This window comes from Scyliorhinus torazame, chromosome 18 (assembly GCF_047496885.1).
Source record: "Scyliorhinus torazame isolate Kashiwa2021f chromosome 18, sScyTor2.1, whole genome shotgun sequence".
Lineage (NCBI taxonomy): Eukaryota > Metazoa > Chordata > Chondrichthyes > Carcharhiniformes > Scyliorhinidae > Scyliorhinus > Scyliorhinus torazame.
Window position 1 is genome coordinate 110,363,807 of NC_092724.1, and position 23,940 is coordinate 110,387,746.

A 23,940-nucleotide genomic window follows, 5' to 3' on the forward strand; every position below is an offset into this window, starting at 1 on the left:
TTTTACACGGCCTCAATAGCAGAATTTTAAAAAACAATACATCACTCAAATTCTCAACATGAACCACAATGATACAGTTAGCAAATTTTGCATTTCATCAGCACATGTTCTCTTCTATCATCATCAAGGTTGTGAATCCTTCGCTCTTTCTATTGATATTTCATATTAAAATGAAATGAAATGAAAATCGCTTGTCACAAGTAGGCTTCAAATGAAGTTACTGTGAAAAGCCCCTAGTCGCCACATTCCGGCGCCTGTTTGGGGAAGCTGTTACGGGAATCCTCACCACTGCTGTAAATCTACTTGCATTCTAATATTACAACTTCAAAAATATTAAAAACTAGAATATTTATAAGCATGCTGGCTAGCTTGTTGTTTCCAGATTTAAAGAAAAAAACTTGCAATAGTGCAGTTCGTACAAGTTTATACTGCAAACCTTCAGCCAATACTATACAACACAAACATAGACAGAAAATACTGGGCAATTGCAGCAGGTCTGGCAGCATCTGTGGAGTGAGAAGGGAGTTAACATTTTGAGTTTGGATGACTCTTTGTCAAAGCTGAAAGACTATACATTCAACCAACCGCACATTTGTTTGCATTATTTCCTCAAACCAACCAGGAAAATGTGAGTCAACAAACGTTCATGATCAAATTAGTACAGAACTCTTCATTCCACCCCAAGATTAATTTATTTGTAATAGATTCACAAATGCTGAATGGATCAATCTCGAACCTCTGTGAATCGCAGTTTGAAGTAAAATTGTTAGAATTTAACCTGTTTTTGATACTCAGAAACAATTTGAACAAAGAATATAAAATATAATTAGGCAGACCAAAACTTGAAAAACAAACTTAAAAAATCTCTGAAAGCTACATTTTTTAATTACAGTATTGTCATGGAGTAATTCTGTATTACTGTGGCTAGTCAGTATTATAAAAGAACATGCATGCATTTATGCAGTGCTTGTCACTATGTAAGGAACTACCAAAGTAACTCAGATTCAATGAAAAATATTTGAAGTGTAATCGCTGCATGGAACAAAATGCATTGCTAGGATCTACAAAAAGAAATGAGATACTTGATTGGGCAACCAGTGTTTGGTTGCGTCAACTCGTTCTGCTGCTCAATCGTCATTCAAATCTGTGACCTCTAGATAACACTAGTCCAACACACTCTTGGTTGGTCTCCCCCATTCTGTAAACGTGAGGTCGTCCAAAACCCTACTGCTTGCGTCTTAAATTGTAGCAAGGTCCATTCCCCCATGGCCCTGCGCTCGCTGACCCACAATGGCTCTCGATCAAGCAACATCTTGACGTTAAAATTCTCACCCAAGTTTTCAAATACCCCCATGGCTTCACACCCAATTCCTATCTCTTGTAATCTCCTCCAGCCCCACAACTCTCCAAGATACCTACACTTCTCTAATTCTGGCGAACAATGTAAATACAGTCTTCAAACTAATAACATACATCAGTAATAATTTGCAGCAAATAGCTTCACTACAAAATTGATAAGAAAAATAGACAAACTTTCTTTATTTGAATAATCTCTCACTTTAATTCAAAACACTTAAAAACGTTTACTGTATTGATCTTCTACCAAAACATCGACAGTATTCCCAGTGTGGATTACTTTGTATTTAATTAGATTAACAAAAGTTTCTGCATTACTAAACTTGTTTTTGGAATAAAACATGTTCAGACTTAAATCTATTTGCTTAATTATCCAGTTTCAGCATGAAAATACAACAAAATGTCCGGGACAAATGGGTTACATTCCTCAATCTAGGCCGTGAAATAAAGGGAGAGAGAAGAGCGCGGGCGGTACGGTAGCACAATGGTTAGCACTGTTGCTTCACAGCTCCAGGGACCCGGGTTGAATTCCTGGTTTGGGCCACTGTCTGTGCGGAGTCTGCACATTCTCCCCATTTCTGCGTGGGTTTCCCCCCACAAGTCCTGAAAGACGTGCCTGTGAGGTGAATTGGACATTCTGAGTTCTCCCTCAGTGTACCCGAACAGGCATCAGAGTGAAGCTACTGCGGGATTTTCACAGTAACTTCATTGCAGTTTTAATATAAGCCTATTTTTGACACTAATGAAGATTATTATTAGAGTCTAAAGCCTGAAACTGTTTGCGCACACTGGTTGCCAGCTTCCAAGGTCCAGGGCTAGATGCACCGTCTGAGGCCTTTCAGTCACAGGACACAGGCGGATTTTTAAAACTCCTTGGGATGTAGGTTGGCTGTGCGATGAAAATTGTAAATATCAACTGTAATTACAAGCATAGTGACAATGCAGTATTGGAGTTCCAACAAAGAGTCATATTGGACTGATGTTTCTCCACAGATGCGACTGAGTTTTTCCCACCACTTTCTGTTTTTACATTGGCAAACAATGATTTGACTTCAACTTTGTCGCTTGCATTAGACGTGCAATTTTGATTTTATGAATGAAGTATATTTTGGGTGGTTAAAAGAATATACATTGGTTGCCGGCTCTTGTGTGTTTTGAACCATAGAAAAGCTACAGCATAGGAGGCCATTCGGCCCATCTTGTGCATGGCAGCCCGAAGAGACCCAGGTGTTCTTTCTAATCCCACCTTCCTGCACCCGGTCGGTCCACAGCCCCGTAGTTTACAGCACTAAGGGTGCAGGGGAGTTTGTGTTCATTACTCACCCATGTTGTAACCGTAAGGCGATTCGCTGGCTCCATCCTGCAGGCTGGCCAGGATCTCCCCCTTCCCCACATCACTGTCACCCACCAGCAGGAATTTCAGCAGAAAGTCGTAAGCCTTCACCGGGCTGCCTTTGTGGCTCATCTTCTCACGGGCTACGCTCCATGCCGGAGCAGCGGACTGGCGGCAGTTCCTTTCGTTGAACAAGTAGAAATTCATCGGACAAGTTTCGGCTCGCTGTCGTTCACTGTCCTGAGGAGGGGGTGCCCCTCAGGGAGCCGGCGCTGACAACCATTCACCGTCCGCCTGACAGCAAAATAACTCCCCGTCCGCTTTCTCACCCTCCAACTACTGTGGAACTTGTGGGGTATTTTTTCTCTCCGCCCGATCTTTCAAATCTGCTCGAGCTCCGCTTCAAACTCAGCTCGATCGTCTGCAACCTCGCCGGCGATCCTTCGGCCTCTGACGGCTCGACGCCTCCTCTCCAACACAACAGGACCGCCCCGCCTCCCGCCGCTCTCCCGTCATTGGCCGTCGTGACCCTGCCTCCAACCTGCCCGCCGCCGATTGGGCGGCTGGAGTGTCAATCGCAGCTGGCCCCGCCTCTGCTCCCCTCCTCCCTCCTCGCCGCTTGTTTACATCGCGCTCGGACCCGCCGGGGTCCTCGTGGCTGCCACCTGAGCCGCAGGGATGCTGGGACTTGTAGTTTCCCCAGGGCGGCCTGAAGTCGCGCCTGTTTTATTAATTTCTCTGGAGAAGGGGTTTTCTCTCCCTTCCTGCAATCGAATTTCCGGGGGAGGGGGGAGGGGGGAGGGGGAAACGAACAAAAGCTATTCAGAGGCGGAATTTTAAAACGTTTCTCTCAACACGCGATGATTCGGGGGGGGCGGCTGGATCAGGCGGTCGGTTGACATCTGCCTGTCGAGGTCCCCGCAGCCAGATTGCTGAAGATGGAGAGTTTGTTAAAGAGGGAGCTGAACACAGTTGCTCTGAAAACTTTGGGACACGCAGCGGGTGGGTGTATTAGCCAAGGGCAGAGTTATGAGACGGATTCAGGAAGAGTTTTTGTCAAAATCAATCATAAAAGCCAGGTTAATGCATTTAATTTTCGGTTTCTTTGAATGTTGTTATGTGCGCAACTGGGGGAGGGGGGGATCTTGTACAGTTAACTAAATACTGCAGCTCATGCATTGGAAAGAATGGTGGTGGCTCTGACACCTCCTCCTGTTCTGTGGTTAGTACCCCTGCCTCACAGTACCAGGGACCCAGGTTCAATTCCAAGCTTGGGTGACTGTGGAGTTTGCATGTTGTCTACGTGTCTGTGTGGGTTTCCTCTGGGTGCTCCGGTTTTCACCAACAGTCCAAAAAGTGCGGAGTAGGTGGTTAGGCCATTCTAAGTTGTCCCTGTGTGTGTAAAAGGATAGGTGGGATTATAGCGAGGGCAAGTGGGACCTAGGTGGGGTGCTCTTTCAGAGGGTCGGTGTAGATTCAATAGGCTAAATGGCCTCCTTGTAGGGATTCTATGGATAGTGAGGTTTGTTATGACCTTGAAAAGAGGTGGAGGGGCACTCATTAGAGGATAAAGCAACATCCCTCAATCAGCACTATAAAACTGTGGGAGTTAAACAAAGGAAACATGGTCAAAGCAAACAGTAAAACTAGAATTTATTTTTCACCTTCATCCTTATACAGAGAACACTGATCACGTCCCAATATCGACAGCTTTGACAAAGAGTCTCACAGACTCAAAACGTTGGCTCCCTTCTCTCTCCACAGATGTTGTCAGACCTGCTGAGATTGTCCAGCACGTTTTTGTTTTTGATTCAGATTCCAGCATCTGCAGTAATTTGCTTTCATAAAAGGAAATTAGGATTGATATCATCAAGAAATGATAAATGTATGGAATAATCTTACAGATAGGAGGGAGAAACCCAAAGAATGATTTTAAGTGGGGAACAACTAATTTGATGCTGATGTGGAGTAATTTTGAGTGTTTCTTGAAAGGATATACTTCGATGGGGTAAAATTGGAATTCCCCACTCTGGTTGGATGTATTCCTGGCTACTTCATCATACATCCCTTATGATCGGTATAGTCAAACGGTGTTCTCTTAGTTCCACTACTGTGTTTCTACAAATAATAAATAAAATTGTTTAAAGTAAAATAATATGGTTTTTTTTGCAATGCCCTTCTGCTTTTTTTTGAATTACTTTATCAGAGTGTGGATGGGGGAAACCCCCTAATCAAGTTCCTTGCCTGCTCCAAAAACCAATTTAAATTTAACCAATTCATGGTCTCCACAAGAGACATACCAGATCCAGGCATTAAACCTGACCTCGTGCTCATCGTTGCCAATTACCCTTGGATGTTTGTGACAGTGTGCTGGTAATCACAGAATGTTGTTACAGCACAGGAGGCCAATTGGCCTATTCAGTTTGTGCTAGTTCTCTGAATGACCTGTGCCCAGTTGCCATTTCTTGCCTTCTTCCTGTAACCCTGCAGATGTTCATGTATAGGTAACATGTTATTTGGATGTGAAGTGATGAAAAAATAACATAGAAATAATCATTTTCCACACAGTTAGAATAGAAGATGAATTTATTTGCTTCTGTGCTGTAAATTTCTCAGAAAATTAGTTTCTGTAAATTTTCCTCCTCCTGAGGTTCATGATTTGGCCAGCTACAATTTTGGTGGGTTTATCACAGCTTGTCATGTTTAAGAAAGGAAAGATTTGTGAATCAAAGTGAAGTTACAAACAAGCAATGAAAGACTGCATTAAGCTGGGGAAAATTCACCATGGTTCCAATTCCTGCTCACATGTTCCAAAGTGAGGTTTAGTAGGATTTTCCCTGTATTAGCCTTTCACATCCTGTATGTCTGCAACTGCATGTCCCAAAGTAGAACTTCTTAAGATATGGAAGCTGCACATTCTCATTCCTGTAACTATGCCCAGAATATTGCCCTGAGGCAACTTTGTCCTAACTATCTGTAGCAACCGAGACTATCCACCGATTACTTAAAATGGCTGATGGTAACTAGATAAATGTCAGGTTTATTTTGTGCATCTAATTCTTGAATTCACAGTAGATTAACACATTAATTGGTCATCATAGAATTTACAGTGCTGAAGGAAGCCATTCAGCCCATCGAGTCTGCACTGTCCCTTGGAAAGAGAACCCTATCCCCAGTAGCCCTACTTAACATTTTTGGGCACTAAGGACCAATGCACCAAACCCGCACATCTTTGGACACATGGGAGGAAACCAGAGCACCCGGAGGAAACCCACGCAAACACTGGGAGACCGTGCAGACTGCACAGATAGTGACCCAAGCCGGAAATCGAACCCCGGACCCTGGAGTTGTGAAGTAACTGTGCTAACCACTGTGCTACCGTGCCGCCCCTGTGCTACCATACTGCCCCATCAAGAAAGGTTCCAAAATAGCAAGATTAATGAAAGAATCTTGCCTTTTCTATGAAGCCTTTTCTATGACATTTTATTGCTAGATTTAAAAAACACTACAGAGCCCATCGGATCTGTCGTTTCCACCAAGCCAAATAACATCTTTACGTTCACTGACATCTACTGTAAATATTTACAAAAACTGAAAAGGCATAAGCAAAAAATAAACCCAATTATAAAATTCAACCCCTAGTCCAAGGCTTTCTGCCCTAAAATGTGCGAGCATACACTTTTTGCCCGTGATTCCTTGTGCACATGCATTTGCGTCATGGCCATACGATTGACAGGAAGGCAGGCAGATGGCAGACGCTTCTGGAACAGGAAGTTGGAAACTGAATTGAAAACTAATTGATAAATACAGCGTGTTGCTGAACCCCAGAGACTAGAGATCCCAGATCTGATCACTTGCACTGCACTAAATTGGCTGATTTTATCAGGGAGAATTATATTAATGCCTGACATGTTCATGGTGCCCCTAGGCTGGAAAAGAAAAAAATCAACCAAGATTATACTTATTGATCTCCAATAACACCTTTGCATGGGTGTGGATGTTAGTTCAGTATTCAATTTGGTTTGAACTTTAACACAGCTTTTCACACTTAGGATCTGGGCACTCACCTAAAGAACAGCTAAATGTTCCTTAATTCATGGGATTAGAGTGGCGCTGGCAAGGTTAGTATTTGTTGCCAATCCCTAAGTCTCCTTGAGAAGGTGATTGTGAGCCACTTTCTTGAAGTTCTGTAGTGTACCTGGTGTAAGTAGCTACACCCACATCCCTACCGTAAATCTCTCCAGAAATTCATATCTGTAAGAAATAAGAAGAGAACAAATGCAGAAAAAACTGAGGGTAAATCGCCCTGGATTTCCTATAATCCTGCCCACCTTGTCAGTCAGTGCAGAATGTTGAATCAGATAATTAAAGGTCAGAAGGAGGATACTTGGCCTGTTGCAAATTTGTTAGGGCAAGTTCTTCAGCCAGAGCTATCGACCATCATTTCCTGTGCTTTACCATTTTCTTTTTAAAATTAAATTTAGAGTACCCAATTAATTTTTCCAATTAAGGGGCAATTTGGTGTTGCCAATCCACCCACCCTGCACATCTTTGGGTTGTGGAGCAAAACCCACGCAAACACGAGGAAAATGTGCAAACTCCCCACGGACAGTGATCCAGAGCCGGGATTGAACCTGGGTCCTCAGCGCCGTGAGGCAGCAATACTAGCCATTGTGTTGCCCTGCTTTACCTTTTTCTTGAATTAAATGTTTCTTGTCAAATACTTAGCAATTCAGTTTTTTTTCTCTTTTTATAGATTTACAGTACCCAATTCACTTTTTTCCAATTAAGGGGCAATTTAGCGTGGCCAATCCACCTACCTTGCACGTCCTTGGATTGTGGGGGCAAAATCCATGCAGACACTGGGAGAATGTGCAAACTCCACACGGAGAGTGACCCAGAGCCGGGACCGAACCTGGGACCTCAGTGCTAACCCACTGCGCCACCGTGCTGCCCTATCAATTCAGTTTTAAATTATGTTATAGTAATTGTTTCGATGGTCTCAATAACAAAGGATTCCATGTTCGTAGATTCTCGGTGTGCTTTCCCCTTCATCTTTCCAGCGATAATCCTTATTCTCTGCTTTTTTTGTCACCAATTCATCAACCAACAGAAAAAAATCATGTGCTCAGCTTTTCATAATACTGAAAACCTCCCTCACATACCTCTTAATCCATTAAGAACATTTAAGTACTGTACTGTCTATAATCATTCATTCCCAGCTCACTGTGAGTAAGTTTCAATTCTATTTTTTCTCTGGCTTCTTCATTTCTTCCTGAAGCCTCCCAATCTGCCGAAACATTCGACCACTGCCTTGACCTAACGATCACAGTGGAGCCTTGTCCCTTCTCATCATGTCACACTTTGGCCTCTTGGTCCTAGCCCTCCAGAATCCTATTCTGCTTTGAGAATTTGACCTTGTTTGACACTATCTTCAAAATATTTTTTGTTGTGTCCCCCGATGCCCCACACTTAGTTTGACCCCAAGATATCCTCCCTCGCCTTCTGTACTCTTCATTTTCACTCCTTTCACTCCACCACTTTTCTCCTTCCTCCACGGTGAACCCAATGCCTCCCCTAACCTTGTGCTTCATATAAATTCTCCGACTAATAGAACAAAGAACAAAGAAATGTACAGCACAGGAACAGGCCCTCCAAACCCGTGCTGACCATGCTGCCCGACTAAACTACAATCTTCTACACAATGTTTTTGACCAGCTCCTTGACCATGCCATTCCCTGTAAACTCTCCCATAATCTCAGTCACTGATGAGAACCCACATCAGTGTTTGATTCAGCAATAGCTCCCCCCACCAAATTTACTTATCACTACACTTTCAAACTCCCTGCAAGTATTTGGCCCTCCATTGGAGGAATAGTTCAGTTGTTGATTTTGCTCATTTCGAACTTCATGTCCCACCAATGTTGTCCTTGTCCCACTTTACAACCGTTTCCCTGCCCCATCCAGCCATTACTCTTGATCTCACCTCCCTTTGTTCGTCCAAAGGGTCCATATCTGGTTGGACCACATCAATTGGTATTGAACCTCACCTCTGTCCAAACCACATGCTACTCCAAGATTACCCTGGAAAGTAAAGACAACTCAGCCTCTTTTCTGCGCTACCAACCGTGTCTTTAATTTCCCTCTTTCTCCCAGTACTTAGCTCCAGCAACAGGCAGGGGCCTGATGTTCTGTAGATATTTAAAATAATATAACCAAATTTTCTGAACTATGCTTTTAAAACTTGGAATAGTTGCAGAATTTAGTCTCATCCTTTGATCTGCAACAGTCAGGTTGATGGGTGAAGTGTGAATTTAAGTGCGAGAGACAGCTGCTCTGCATGCTTAATGGTTGGCTGGAGTTATTTAAGCATTCGTGGGTAGATGTGCCTGCCTTTTCAATTGGATTTTCCAGCATTTTCTCTTTCGTTTCAGATTCCAGCATCCGCAGTAATTTGCTTTTTTTCAATTGGGTTAATGTTTATCGAGCCATATGTTATAATCTCCAGTATCTTTCATATGATTTTTATCTTGAATTTTGCCCAGAGTAGTGTTAAGAGATTGTTATTATTCTATGTGAAAATATGCTACTTCATTGTTGCTTTCTCTGTCTGCAACATTCTCTAGCATGTCAGTAGATTTAAACATCAAAGTGAATTCAGACAGCTCAACTGTCTTTCCTTGCTGAAAGAACTTAATCACAAACTGAAGGAGAGAAGATCTCAGGAACACAGTGTCTGTGGTGGAGTGAGAATTGAAGTTTGTATTTGCAAATATTTATCGCGAAGTTGGCAAAATGGACACTTAATTTTCACTTTGTCCTGGCAAGATTTGAACAGATTTTTAAAAATTCACCTTGTAGGCTTAGCATTTAATTTATGCACAGCAGCTCAGTCCTTTGGATGAATATAATCACAATGTCTCTTTGTCAAAATTGTAGCTAATTTCAGTTTATGGCAGTTCAGAGTAGTGGTGATTTTTTTGTTTGTTGACGTGATTTTACAGTAGGAACCTACTGTAAAGTCCAATGTAACATATACAAAAAATGGCTTAAATTGTTAGATCTAGGTTGTGGACACCTGTGATGAAAGTAAATGAGAATACTTCTGGATTGGGGGAGAAAAGGTTTGCTCACAGGCAGCAGTGTGCATGACTATTGAAAGTAAAAACAACTCTTTTTTTAAAAAAAAATCTTTGCACCTGTGGTGAATATTCAAACATGCTTCCTGACTGGTTACTGTGTTTGTAACTGAATCAAAGTCTGTGCTGTGAATGTAATTGGACATATTGGAATAATTTACTGGGTGACAGCCAAGGTGCGTTCACGTTTTGAACACACTTTTTAGGGCCATCAAGTACTGGAGTGGGGCTCAAAATCAGAGCCACTGGCTCAGAGGCAGGGACGCAACGCAGAGCATCACAAGACCTTTTATAAAAATATGTAGCATTAAACATAAATATATTAAAAGACCTTCCAAAACAAAAACACAAAAGCATTGAATCATGAATGTAAAGTGTGGGACTTCCAGGTGCGGCGATGACCAGCTAGGTCGCACGTTTCGGCAGCTCGGTGGAACGGACTTTTGGGCTCTTGATAGGAGCCCCAACGGCAATTTTAACGGCAAAAAACACTGTGCTGTAATCCAGAAGGGAATCCCCCCTGGACACGGATGGAAAAAAGAGAGGAAAGTGGCCGGATTGCGGTGGATCCTCTAGAGCAGCGGCCAGGAAGGCAGGCACAAAGCAAGATGGCGTCGGAAGGAGGCAGTTTAATATGGGGCCCTGACCAACAAGAGTTCCTGCGGCGTTGCGTGGAAGAACTCAAAAAGGAGATGAAGAAGGAGCTGTTGGCCCCGATATTACAAGCGATTGAGGGGCTAAAGGAGGAGCAAAAGACCCAGGAACAGGAGCTTCGGGTTGTGAAGGCAAAGGCTGCTGAGAATGAGGACGACATACAGGGCCTGGTGGTGAAAACGGAGATGCACGAGGCACAACACAAAAGGTGTGTGGAAAGGCTGGAGGTGCTGGAGAATAATGCGAGGAGGAAGAATTTAAGGATTCTTGGTTTTTCCGAAGGTGTAGAAGGGGCGGACGTCGGGGCATGTGTGAGCACGATGCTGCACTCGTTAATGGGATCGGAGGCCCCGACGGGTCCGCTGGAGGTGGAGGGAGCCTAACGAGTTATGGCGCGAAGACCGAGGGCTGGAGAAATTCCTCGATCCATAGTGGTGAGATTTCTCCGATATAAGGACAGAGAGATGGTCCTCAGATGGGCAAAGAAAACTCGGAGCAGTAGGTGGGAGAAGGCGGTGATCCGCGTATATCAAGATTGGAGTGCGGAGGTGACGAGAAGGAGGGCAAGCTTTAATCGGGCCAAGGCGGTGCTGCACAAACGGAAGATTACATTTGGAATGCTGCAACCGGCAAGACTGTGGGTCACACATCAAGGGAAACACCACTACTTCGAAACGGCAGATGAGGCGTGGACATTTATTGTCGAGGAGAAACTGGAGTGAGCGGGCCATAAAAAGAACGTTTGGGACAAAGTGGGGGGGTGATAAAGAGGGAAGAGATGACTTCCCAAGTTGTTAATCCTGCGACCCTGTAACTTTTCTCTCTTCCCCATGTCGGGGGGGAGGGAGGATGAGGAGCTGAGGGCGCCGGCCATTGGGGGCGGGGCTTTGTTCCCGCGCTATGGTAATCACGGTGGGAACAGGGAAGCAGGAAGGAGGGGGCCTCGCACAGTGTGAGCCGAGGTCACGGGGGAAAGCCGAGGTCGGGGAGATACGGCTACGTGGGAACCGGGTGAGGAGCTGGATTGAAAAAGGAGATGGCTAGTCATCAAGGGGGGGGTGGGGTAAAGAGCCCCCCCAACCCGGTTGATCACGTGGAATGTGAGAGGGCTGAACAGGCCGATTAAGAGGGCATGGGTACTCGCACACCTAAAGAAACTTAAGGGAGATGTGGTTATGCTTCAGGAGACGCATCTGAAGCTGATAGACCAGGTCAGACTATGCAAAGGATGGGTGGGGCAGGTGTTTCATTCGGGGCTAGAAGCAAAAAATAGGGGGGTGGCCATACTAGTGGGGAAGCGGGTAATGTTTGAGGCAAAGACTATAGTGGCGGATAGTGGGGGCAGATACGTGATGGTGAGTGGCAAATTGCAAGGGGAGGCGGTGGTATTAGTGAACGTGTATGCCCCGAACTGGGATGATGCCAACTTTATGAGGCGTATGTTAGGACGAATCCCAGACCTAGAAGTGGGGAAGTTGGTAATGGGTGGAGATTTTAATACGGTGCTGGACCCAGGGCTGGACAGATCAAGGTCCAGGACCGGAAGGAGGCCCGCTGCAGCTAGGGTGCTTAAGGACTTTATGGAGCAGATGGGAGGAGTAGACCCCTGGAGATTTAGTAGACCTAGGAGAAAGGAGTTTTCGTTTTTCTCCTATGTCCACAAAGTTTATTCACGAATAGATTTTTTTGTTTTGGGAAGGGCACTGATCCCAAAGGTGACGGGGACGGAGTACACGGCTATAGCCATTTCGGATCATGCTCCACATTGGGTGGACCTGGGGATAGGGGAAGAAAAACAACAGCGTCCACCCTGGAGAATGGACATGGGATTATTGGCAGATGAGGGTGTGTGTTTAAGGGTGAGGGGGTGTATTGAAAGGTACTTGGAACTCAATGATAATGGGGAGGTACAGGTGGGAGTGGTCTGGGAGGCGCTGAAGGCAGTGGTTAGAGGGGAGCCGATATCTATTAGGGCACATAAAGGAAAGCAGGAGGGTAGGGACAGGGAGCGGTTGTTGAAAGAACTTCTGAGGGTGGACAGACAATATGCGGAGGCACCGGAGGAGGGACTGTACAGGGAAAGGCAAAGGTTACATGTAGAATTTGACTTGTTGACTACGGGAAATGCAGAGGCACAGTGGAGGAAGGCACAGGGTATACAGTACGAATATGGGGAGAAGGCGAGCAGGTTGCTGGCCCACCAACTGAGGAAAAGGGGAGCAGCGAGGGAGATAGGGGGGGGTGAGAGATGAGGAGGGAGAGATGGAGCGGGGAGCGAAGAGAGTGAATGGAGTGTTCAAGGCATTTTACGAAAGATGATATGAAGCTCAGCCCCCGGATGGGAAGGAGAGAATGATGTGCTTTCTGGATCAGCTGGAATTTCCTAAGGTGGAGGAGCAGGAGAGGGTGGGACGTGGAGCACAGATTGAGACGGAGGAAGTGGTGAAAGGGATTGGGAGCATGCAGGCGGGGAAGGCCCCGGGACCAGACTGATTCCCAGTTGAATTCTATAGGAAATATATGGACTTGCTGGCCCCGCTACTGATGAGAACCTTTAATGAGGCGAGGGATAGGGGGCAGCTGCCCCCGACTATGTCAGAGGCAACGATATCGCTCCTCCTAAAGAAGGAAAAAGACCCGCTGCAATGCGGGTCCTACAGGCCCATTTCCCTTCTGAATGTGGACGCTAAGATTTTGGCCAAGGTAATGGCAATGAGGATAGAGGATTGTGTCCCGGGGGTGGTTCATGAGGACCAAACTGGGTTTGTGAAGGGGAGACAGCTGAATACAAATATACGGAGGCTGCTAGGGGTAATGATGATGCCCCCACCAGAGGGGGAAGCGGAGATAGTGGTGGCGATGAATGCCGAGAAAGCATTTGATAGAGTGGAGTGGGATTATTTGTGGGAGGTGCTGAGGAGATTTGGTTTTGGGGATGGGTATATCAGGTGGGTGCAGTTGCTGTATAGGGCCCCGATGGCGAGCGTGGTCACGAATGGACGGGGGTCTGACTATTTTCGGCTCCATAGAGGGACGAGGCAGGGATGTCCTCTGTCCCCGTTATTGTTTGCACTGGCGATTGAACCCCTGGCCATAGCATTGAGGGGTTCCAGGAAGTGGGGGGGAGAAGAACACCGGGTATCTCTGTATGCGGATGATTTGTTGCTATATGTGGCGGACCCGGCGGAGGGGATGCCAGAGATAATGCGGATACTTGGGGAGTTTGGGGATTTTTCAGGGTATAAACTGAACATGGGGAAAAGTGAGTTGTTTGTGGTGCATCCAGGGGAGCAGAGCAGAGAGATAGAGGATTTACCGTTGAGGAAGGTAACAAGGGACTTCCGGTACTTGGGGATCCAGATAGCCAAGAATTGGGGTACATTACACAGGCTTAATTTAACGCGGTTGGTGGAACAGATGGAGGAGGACTTCAAGAGATGGAACATGGTGTCCCTGTCATTGGCAGGTAGGGTGCAGGCGGTTAAAATGGTGGTCCTCCCGAGATTCCTTTTTGAGTTTCAGTGCCTCCCGGTGGTGATCACGAAGGCTTTTTTCAAAAGAATCGAGAAGAGTATTATGAGTTTTGTGTGAGCTGGGAAGACCCCGAGAGTGAGGAGGGGATTCTTGCAGCGTAGTAGGGACAGGGGGGGGCTGGCACTACCGAGCCTAAGTGAGTACTACTGGGCCGCCAATGTTTCAATGGTGTGTAAGTGGATGGGAGAAGGGGAGGGAGCGGCATGGAAGAGATTGGAGAGGGCGTCCTGCAGGGGGACTAGCCTACAAGCAATGGTGACGGCACCGTTGCCGTTCTCACCAAAGAAATACACCACAAGCCCGGGGGTGGTGGCTACATTGAAAAATTGGGGGCAGTGGAGACGGCATAGGGGAAGGACTGGAGCTTCGGTGCGGTCCCCGATAAGAAACAATCATAGGTTCGTTCCGGGGAGAATGGATGGGGGATTTGGAGCATGGCAAAGAGCTGGGGTAGTACAACTGAGAGATCTGTTTGTAGATGGGACGTTTGCAAGTCTGGGAGCGCTGACGGAAAAATATGGGTTGCCCCAAGGGAATGCATTTCGGTACATGCAATTGAGGGCTTTTGCGAAGCAACAGGTGAGGGAATTCCCGCAGCTCCCGACGCAGGAGGTGCAGGATAGAGTGATCTCAGAGACATGGGTGGAGGATGGTAAGGTGTCGGACATATACAGGGAAATGAGGGACGAGGGGGAGATCATGGTAGATGAGCTGAAAGGGAAATGGGAAGAAGAACTGGGGGGGGAGATTGAGGAGGGGCTGTGGGCTGATGCCCTACATAGGGTAAACTCATCGTCCTCGTGTGCCAGGCTAAGCCTGATACAATTTAAGGTGTTACACAGGGCGCATATGACTGGAGCACGGCCTAGTAAATTTTTTGGGGTAGAGGATAGGTGTGCGAGATGCTCGAGAGGCCCAGCGAATCACACCCACATGTTCTGGTCATGCCCGGCACTACAAGGGTTCTGGGTGGGGGTGGCAAAGGTGCTTTCGAAGGTGGTGGGGGTCCGGGTCAATCCAAGCTGGGGGTTGGCTATATTTGGGGTTGCAGAAGAGCCGGGAGTGCAGGAGGCGAGAGAGGCTGACGTGTTGGCCTTTGCGTCCCTAGTAGCCCGGCGCAGGATGTTGTTAATGTGGAAGGAAGCCAAACCCCCGGGTGTGGAGACCTGGATAAACGACATGGCAGGGTTTATAAAGTTAGAACGGATTAAGTTCGTGTTAAGGGGTTCGGCTCAGGGGTTCACCAGGCGGTGGCAACCGTTCGTCGATTACCTCACAGAAAGATAGAGGGAATGGAAAAGAAGTAGACAAAAGCAGCAACCCAGGGGGGAGGGGGGGTGGCGGGAAGGGGGGGGCGGGGGGAGGAATCGAACGGACTCTCAGATGTTATTGTATATGTATAATATGTATAGGTATTTGTTATAGGTAATTGTATATTGGATTGTTGGATTGTATTTTTGGAGAGTATTTATTTTGGACAAGGCAGTTGCCATTCAGTTTTGTTTTTGTTTATATATTATTTATTTATTTGTTTAAAACTGGCCACTGCCATTTATATTGCTTTATTGTTGTGTAAAAGAAACACTACGTACTGTTACGTTTGGCCAAAAATCTTGAATAAAATATATTTTTTTAAAAAATGAATGTAAAGTGTTTGCAAACAAGTGGGCACTTTAAAAATTAATCAGGTGGGAATTTTTAAGTTTTCTCCGAATAGCTTTCAATGCAGAAAATAGTGGTAATAAATCCTCCTGATACCAGGGAAGATGTAAGCTCACAGAGAGAATGAAGATCAGTAACAAAATGATTATAAAAGCAAAGAGTGTTTTTAACATTTCTAAGTCAACTGGACCAGATGGAACATATCCAAAAGCAGTGAAGGAAATGAGAGGCAGAAGTTCAAATAGCTTTCTGTTCACAGCTCATTGAACATATAGATGGGAGGAGAAAATGGAAAAATAGTTAATGTTACAAGTTTAGGTCAAGTGAATAGTGCCAGGAATTACAGGCCTGTTAGTTTGACATGAATTAAGCATTGGAGTATATTAGTCAACAATCCCAATCCATTTGACAAGTATAAGTCCAGAAATAGGGGTCGTAGTTTCTAATAAATCTAAGAAAGAATTCAGGAGAAATTTCTTTCCTCAAGAGTATGGTTAGAATGGATAATTTGCTGCCACATGGAGTAGTTGTTATGAATTGCATAGACGCTATTGAAAGGAAGCTAGATAAATAGTGAAGAGAGAAAGGAAGAGGGCTATGCTAATAGGGTTCGATGGAATAGCGTGTTGGGAGGTGTGGGTGGAATGTAAACATTGGTATAGGCCTATTTCTGTGCTTTCAATTCTATGTAATTGAATGGAATTAGAGAAATACACAGGGGTGGTTAAAATATGGAGCTCTTCGTTACAAATCTTCAAAGCTGACCTATAGATTTCCTAAAAAGGGATTTGTATTATTGCTTAAAAAGGAGGATTATTAAAGGCAAATACGCATCAGAGTGCTTTGTTGGGGGAACTGGATTGACTCGTTCCTTGCATTCTATTAATTCTGTACCAACGTTTAAGAAATAAGGGCAGCCGTGCCATACATTTGAGCTGAGTGGTTGCTTGGAACAGAAAATAAATGAAATTTTGCCAACTATGAATAGGTAAATACATTTTTGATTGTCTTTTGCAAAGATGTGCGGGTTCGGTGGATGGGCCATGCTAAATTGTCCCTTAGTGTCCCAAGAGGTTACGGGGATAGGGAGGGTGAGGGGGGTGGGGGGCCTAGGTCGGGAGCTCTTTTGGAGGGTCGGTGCAACCTCAATGGACCAAATGGCTTCATTCTGCACTGCGGCGATTCTATGTTCACCAAAATAATGACTGTATTTAAGCAGCATGCAAGCGACAGGATTGCAGGCAGGATGAGAATTCCAGAAACATATGTATGAAATTTTGGAACTGGGCCCCTCAAATTTCATTGGTTTGTTAAATGTTGATGATGCTTTAAATATTTTTGTTCGTGACATTTGTTGGCAATGTTCAACATCTCATGAATCACACTGTTTGAAACAGGCCAAAAAAATGTTTGATGGTGAAATGGCAGGTCTTGAGGCAATCTTGAAAACCAGCACGGTGAGGGTCCCAAAGCCAGTGAAAGTGATCAGCCTCTCTGATGGTGGAGCTGTGTTTGTTATGGAACATTTTGATATTCACAGTTTAAACAGGTAAGGTTTCAGCTTGGGAAAATTCATTATTCATCATTCATCTATTCTGAACCAGCTAATTTATGAATGGAAACATCGTTCCCAAATGAAAAGCTGATTTTCGATTCATAATTTGGGAGGCGAATGTGAATCTGGAGATAAAAGTTGAGATTCCACTCCTTAATGATATAATTATAAAACAAACTCCCGTTTTATTATTTGTGAGTACAGAAACTTGTTAGTAAGTTGAGCATCGGTTAATGCCATGCTTGGAATAAATTATTTTCTAATCTTATAATAATTGCATCAAAGTATTTGGTGTTTGGCCGTATGTTTATGAATTAGTGGCTGGAATGCCCCAATTGGGTTTGTCAATTAATGTCTGGCATTATACTTGCCACCATCACAAAAGCATGCTAATGGAATTTTTTAAAACCCTGCAGCTCGTTCGTGTGCATTTGTTTTTAAATATATGGGAGATAGATTTCCATGGTACAGTCCTATTTTAGGGCTCTGGTGTCACTAGGAAACACTGAAGCTTCAGACTCTTGTTTCAGGATGTTATTCACACTCTTTGGTCTGAATACTGCCCTATGATGCACCTTCATTTCTTCTGCATTATTCCAATGCTCAACTACATCATAAATTTGTAATAATGATGCCTCAGACCTTCATTTTTTAGTGTGATTTTGTTGAGGCTAAAGCAACTGTTGTAAAAATAGGTTAGAAATATTGTTAAAAAGGAAATGTGTATTATAAATCTCGGTATCAGGAATGTTTCAAGGATGTAATATATCTGTATTTGTATAATCGTATATTTGCGCTGATGTATTAGATATGCTGTGACATAATTAAAGATAATTTGTGGAGCAGTAACTGAGGATAGATAGGTCAGGAATACGATATGGAGGGCAGCACGGTGGCACAGTGGTTAGCATTGCTGCCTCACCGAGCTGAGGTCCCAGATTCGATCCCGGCTCTGAGTCACTGTCTGTGTGGAGTTTGAACATTCTCCCCGTGTTTGCATGGGTTTCGCCCCCACAACCTAAACATGTGCAGGGTAGGTGGATTGGCCACGCTAAATTGCCCCTTAATTGGAAAAAATGAATTGGGTTCACTAAAATTTTTTTTTAAAAAGGAATACAATATGGAGTCGAGGATTAGAGAGTTGGGCAAAGTTGGAGATGGAATGTGAAAGCAGGAATGGGTTTGATTTCCTATTATCAGGTAACTGAAAGCAGACTGGTTCCTGGACAGACTGGAAATGTAAACATGATACATAGTTATATGTGTGACAAAGTGTACTAGGTGCTACATTTTTTTAATCAACATTTTATTGAGGCATTTCTTTGGCATTGTAACAGCAACAAGATAAACAATGTACATAAAAAGGAAAATATTAACTTTTTTTTTTTTTTTTTTATAAATGTTTTATTGAAAATTTTTTCCCAAACAACAATTTTTCCCCTCTTACAAAGCAAACGCAACAATAACAATACAGAAATTTTAAACAATACACAAGTAACAAAACCCCTTTATCTTTGACCTAAACTAAACCCCCCCTCCCCCCCCCCCCCTCCCCCTGGGTTGCTGCTGCTGGTCATCTGTCTTCCCTCTAACGTTCCCCTAGGTAGTCGAGAAATGGCTGCCACCGCCTGGTGAACCCTTGAGCCGATCCTCTCAGGGCAAACTTTATCTGCTCCAGTTTAATGAACCCCGCCATATCATTTACCCAGGCCTCCAGTCCGGGGGGTTTCGCCTCCTTCCACATGAGTAGGATCCTGCGCCGGGCTACTAGGGACGCAAAGGCCACAACGTCGGCCTCTTTCGCCTCCTGCACTCCCGACTCTTCCGCAACTCCAAATAGAGCTAACCCCCAGCCTGGTTTGACCCGGGCCCTCACCACCCGCGAAATCACTCCCGTCACTCCCTTCCAATACCCTTCCAGTGCCGGGCATGCCCAAAACATATGTGCGTGGTTTGCCGGGCTCCCGCCACATCTCCCACATTTGTCCTCCACTCCAAAGAACCTGCTCAATCTTGCTCCCGTTATGTGTGCTCTATGTAGCACCTTAAATTGAATCAGGCTAAGCCTGGCGCATGAGGAAGAGGAATTTACCCTGCTTAGGGCATCAGCCCACATACCCTCCTCTATCTCCTCCCCTAGTTCTTCTTCCCACTTTCCTTTTAGTTCGCCCACCGACTCCTCCCCCTCTTCCCTCATCTCTCGGTAAATCTCTGACACCTTGCCCTCTCCGACCCACACCCCTGAAAGCGTGAAAGCACCCTGTAAAGGAAAATATTAACATAGTGCAAATACCACCTCTCTCTCCCACAGGTCCCACCATTACTTAATCCCCTAATCTACGCTATCCTCCTCCCTTCTGCTGCCGATTAATTCTCTGCGAAGAAGTCGACGAATGGTTGCCACCTCTGGGCGAACCCTAACAGTGACCCTCTCATGGCGAACTTAATTTTCTCCAGGCAGAGGAAGCCAGCCATGTCCGATAGCCAGGTCACCGGCTTCGGGGGCTTTGAGTCCCTCCATGCTAGTAATATCCGCCTCCAGGCTACCAGGGAAGCAAAGGCCAGGACATCTGCCTCTTTCTCCTCCTGGATTCCCGGATCCTGCAACACCCCGAAAATCGCCGCCACTGGACTCATTGCCACCCTCGTATTTAATACCTTGGACATGACGTTGGCAAACCCCTGCCAAAACCCCCTCAGCTTTGGACATGCCCAGAACATGTGCCTTCTTCTATCTCTTCTCCCCCCCCCCCCTCCCCCCCCGAGCTTCTCCTCCCACTTTTGCTTCAGCTCCTCGGTCTGCGTCTCCTCCGATCCCATAAGCTCTTTATGTATGTCTGAGACGCTCCCCTCTCCTATCCATCCTCTAGAAACCACCCTATCCTGAATCCCCCTTAGCGGCAGGAGTGGGAAGGTTGGTACCTGCCTCCGCAGAAAGTCCCGTACCTGCAGATATTGAAATTCATTCCCCCCCCCGCCAGTGTAAATTTCTCCTCCAGCGCCCTCATACTCGGAAAGCTTCCTTCTATAAACAAGTCCCCCATCCTCTCGATCCCCGCTCTTCGCCAAATTCAGAACCCCCACGTCCATCCACCCCGAGGCAAACCGGTGATTATCGCAGATTGGGGACCAGACCGATGCCCCTCTGCTCCCACATGTCTCCTCCACTGCCCCCAGACACTCAGGGCCGCCACCACCTCTGGACTGGTGGAGTACCGCGCCGGCTGGACCGGCAGAGGCGCTGTTACCAACGCCCCCAGACTTGTGCCCTCACAAGAAGCCGAGCCTCCATGCGCACCCACGCCGGCTACCCCCCGGCCCCCCCTCCCACCACCACCACGACCACCACCAGCCACCTCCTCACCACGGCCATATTAGCCGCCCAGTAATAAATGCTGAAATTCAGCAGCACCATCCCACCATCCCCCCGACTCCACTTGAGCATTGCCCTCTTCACTTAAGGGGACTTGCCCCCCCACACGAAGCCCGCAATAACTTTATTGACCCGCTTAAAAAGGACCGTGGGATGAAGATGGGCAGACATTAGAAAACAAATAGGAATCTCGAGAGCACCTTCATTTTTACCGTTTGAACTCTGCCCGCCAGAGACAACAGGAGCGCATCCCATCTCCGGAAATTCTCCATCATCTGATCCACCAACCGAACCAAGTTCAATTTATGCTGCCTGTCCTAATCCCTCGCCACTTGGACCTAAAACTGTCCTCTACCACTCTGAACGGCAGTTCCCCCAGTCGCCTCTCCTGACCTCTCGCCTGGACCACAAACATCTCGCTCTTCCCCATATTAAGCTTATACCCCGAAAACCGGCCGAATTCCCATAATTTCTTCCATCCCCTCCATAAGGTCTGAGACGTACAAAAGCAGGTCATCCACATACAGCGAGACCCTGTGCTCCACCCCCCCCCCTCCGACCAGCCCCTTCCAGCCCCTTGAGGCCCTCAGAGCAATTGCCAGCAGCTCTATTGCCAGCGCAAACAACAGTGGGGTGAGGGGGCATCCCTGACTCATCCCCCGGTGCAGTCTAAAATAGTCCAAAGTTGTCCTGTTCGTCCGTACGCTTGCCACCGGAGCCCTGTACAGCAACCTAACCCAGTCAATAAAGCCCCTCTCAAATCCGAACCGCTCCAGCACCTCCTACAAATAATTCCACCTAACCCAGTCAAAAGCTTTCTCTGCATCTATCGCGACCACTACCTCCACCTCCCTGCTTTCCGGGGGCATCATGATTACGTTTAACAGCCTTCTTACATTGGCCACCAGCTCTGTCTGATCCTCCACAGTAACGTCCAGTACACAGTCCTCAATCCTGGAGGACAAAATTTTGGCCAGCAGTTTGGCGTCTATGTTCAACAGGGAAATCAGCCTGGAAGACCCACATAGCTCCGTGTCCTTGTCCCATTTCAGGATAAGCGAGATCATGGCCTGTGACATCGTCTGGGGCAGAACCCCTCTTTCCCTAGCCTCGTTAAACACCTTCAACAGCACCGGCCCCAATATTCCGGAGAACTTTTTATAGAGCTCAACTCAGTACCCGTCCAGTCCCGGGGCTTTACCCGACTGCATGGCCTTAAAACCCTCCACAACCTCTCCAACCCGATCGGGGCCCTCAGCGCTTCTACCAGCTCCCCGTCCACCTTCGGGAACGTCAGCCCCTCCAGGAAGTGCCTCATTTCCTCCGGCCCCGCAGGGGGTTCCGACTATACAACCTGCTATAAAAGTCCCGGAAGGCCTTACTCATCCCTGCCGAGTCCCCAACTAAGTTCCCATCCCCATCAATAACTTTGCCTATTTCTCTAGCTGCCTCCCTCTTTCTGAGCTGCTGTGCAAGCATCCTGCTGGCCTTCTCACCATGCTCGTAGATCGCCCCCCTCGCCTTTCTGAGCTGTTCCACTGCCCTCCCTGTGGTTAGCAAGCCAAATTACGCCTGTAGCCTCCAGCGTTCCCTTAAAAGCCCTGCCTCTGGAGCTTCCACATACCTCCTCTCGACTTGTAGAATCGCTTTGTAGTCTCTGCCCTATCCGTCCTGTCCCTGTGAGCCTGGATCAAAATCAGCTGTCCTCTCACCACTGCCTTCAGCGCTTCCCAGACCACTGCTGCTAAGACCTCCCCCGTATCATTCACCTGCAACATACAATAGTTCAACATACAATTCCTCAGCCTCTCGCACACCACCTCGTTCGCCAATAGCCCTACATCGAACCTCCATTGCGGGCGCTGCTTGCTATCCATACTAACCTGCAGGTCAACCCAGTGCGGAGCATAGTCCGAGATCGTAATCGCCGAGTACCCCGTGTCCACCACCCCTGCCAGCAGGGCCCTACTCAAGACAAAGAAGTCGATTCGAGAGTATACCTTATATATGGTAGGAGTAAAAAGAAAACTCCTTCGCCCTCGGCTGCCTAAATCTTCATGGATCCACCCGCCCCCATCTGCTCCATGAACCCTTTCAGCTCCCTTGCCATTGCTGGCACCCTGCCCGTTCTCGAGCATGACCGATCCAGGCTGGGAACAATAACTGTATTAAAATCCCCTCCCATGATCAGCTAGTGCAAGTCCAGGTCCAGAATCGTCCCTCTTTATCAAATCCCCGTCATCCCAATTTGACGCATATACATTGACTAACACTACCTTCATCCCCTGCAGCTTACCACTGACCATGATATATTGACCTCCCACATCCGAGACTATTCTACCCACCTCAAATGTCACCCGCTTATTAAGATCGCAACCCCTCTAGTCTTTGTATCCAGCCCCGAGTGAAAAACCTGACGAATCCAGCCTTTCCTCAACCTGACCTGGTCCACTACTCTAAAGTGTGTCTCCTGCAACATTACCATGCCTGCCTTCAGTCCCCTCAGGTGCGCAAAAACATATGCCCTCTTTACTGGCCCATTTAGCCCTCGAACATTCCAGGTGATCAGCCCAGTTGGGGGGGCAAAGTGCCCCCCTCCACTCCGCCGATCAACCATCCTCTTTCTTGGGCCCGCCTCCAGCCCCTGCGCCGCACTCCTCCGGCCTGGCCCACAGCGGCCCCCATTCCCGACCTCCTCACTGTCCCTCCACCGAAGTCCCTCCCTCGTCAGCAGAACCGATCCCCCCCCCCCCCAAGCAACACTATTCTAAGACCGAACCCATCTAGTAAACTAAACAAAAGCACCCCCCCCCCCCCACTGTGCTTCCGTGAGCCAGCTCAGCCAGCTAGCTTAGTGGCCCCCGCCCCGGCGCCAAGAAGTCTCCCACCTACTGTTCCCTCGCTCCCCCCCCCCCCCCCTCATACAAACAAATTCCCTCATATAACAATCCCCAGACAAACACCCAACAGCAAGAAAACACAAAAACAAAAGTACCACCCACCGAAACTCAAACAGGCACGTCTCCAGCCCACAAAAGTGCACATCAGTAAAAACAAAAGGGACATTGCCAACATCCACCGAAAAAAGAACCCAAAAACGGAAAATCGACTCTCCCCCCCCCCCACCCCCCCCCCCCCCCCCCCCCCCCCCCCCACACACTCCCTTTTCTTAAACAGAACTCCAAAAACCGAAACGAAACGGTAAGAAGAGGCAAAACCAATTTAAAACAGAAAATCAAAAGGTAAAAAAGGCCCAATATAGGCCAACAAGTTGCCTCAAAATTCGAGAGTTCTCAGACCCCCACCAGTCCTTTTCTTTTAGCAAAGTCTAGCG

General features: G+C 46.7%; 2 protein-coding genes across 5 annotated transcripts in view; one reads left to right on the forward strand and one right to left on the reverse strand.

Annotated features, from left to right (window-relative positions):
* The window catches only part of LOC140395413 (ras-related protein Rab-40B), an 82,243-nt gene extending 79,080 nt beyond the window's left edge, over positions 1–3,163 (reverse strand). The window contains exon 1 of the mRNA XM_072483137.1: positions 2,680–3,163. Within this exon, the coding sequence (XP_072339238.1) occupies positions 2,680–2,896 (217 nt within the window). The 5' untranslated portion in view covers positions 2,897–3,163. The remainder of the gene's footprint in view (positions 1–2,679) is intronic.
* A 392-nt stretch (positions 3,164–3,555) lies between these two features.
* fn3krp (fructosamine 3 kinase related protein) overlaps positions 3,556–23,940 on the forward strand; it is a 41,535-nt gene continuing 21,150 nt past the window's right edge. Inside the window, exons 1-2 of one of the 4 annotated variants that reach the window (XM_072483140.1) lie at positions 3,556–3,691; positions 17,076–17,227. In XM_072483140.1, the coding sequence (XP_072339241.1) occupies positions 17,085–17,227 (143 nt within the window). In that variant the 5' untranslated portion in view covers positions 3,556–3,691; positions 17,076–17,084. Of the gene's footprint in view, positions 3,769–17,075; positions 17,228–23,940 lie in introns of all 4 variants that reach the window. The other 3 variants (XM_072483142.1, XM_072483139.1, XM_072483141.1) reach the window with 3 other exon arrangements.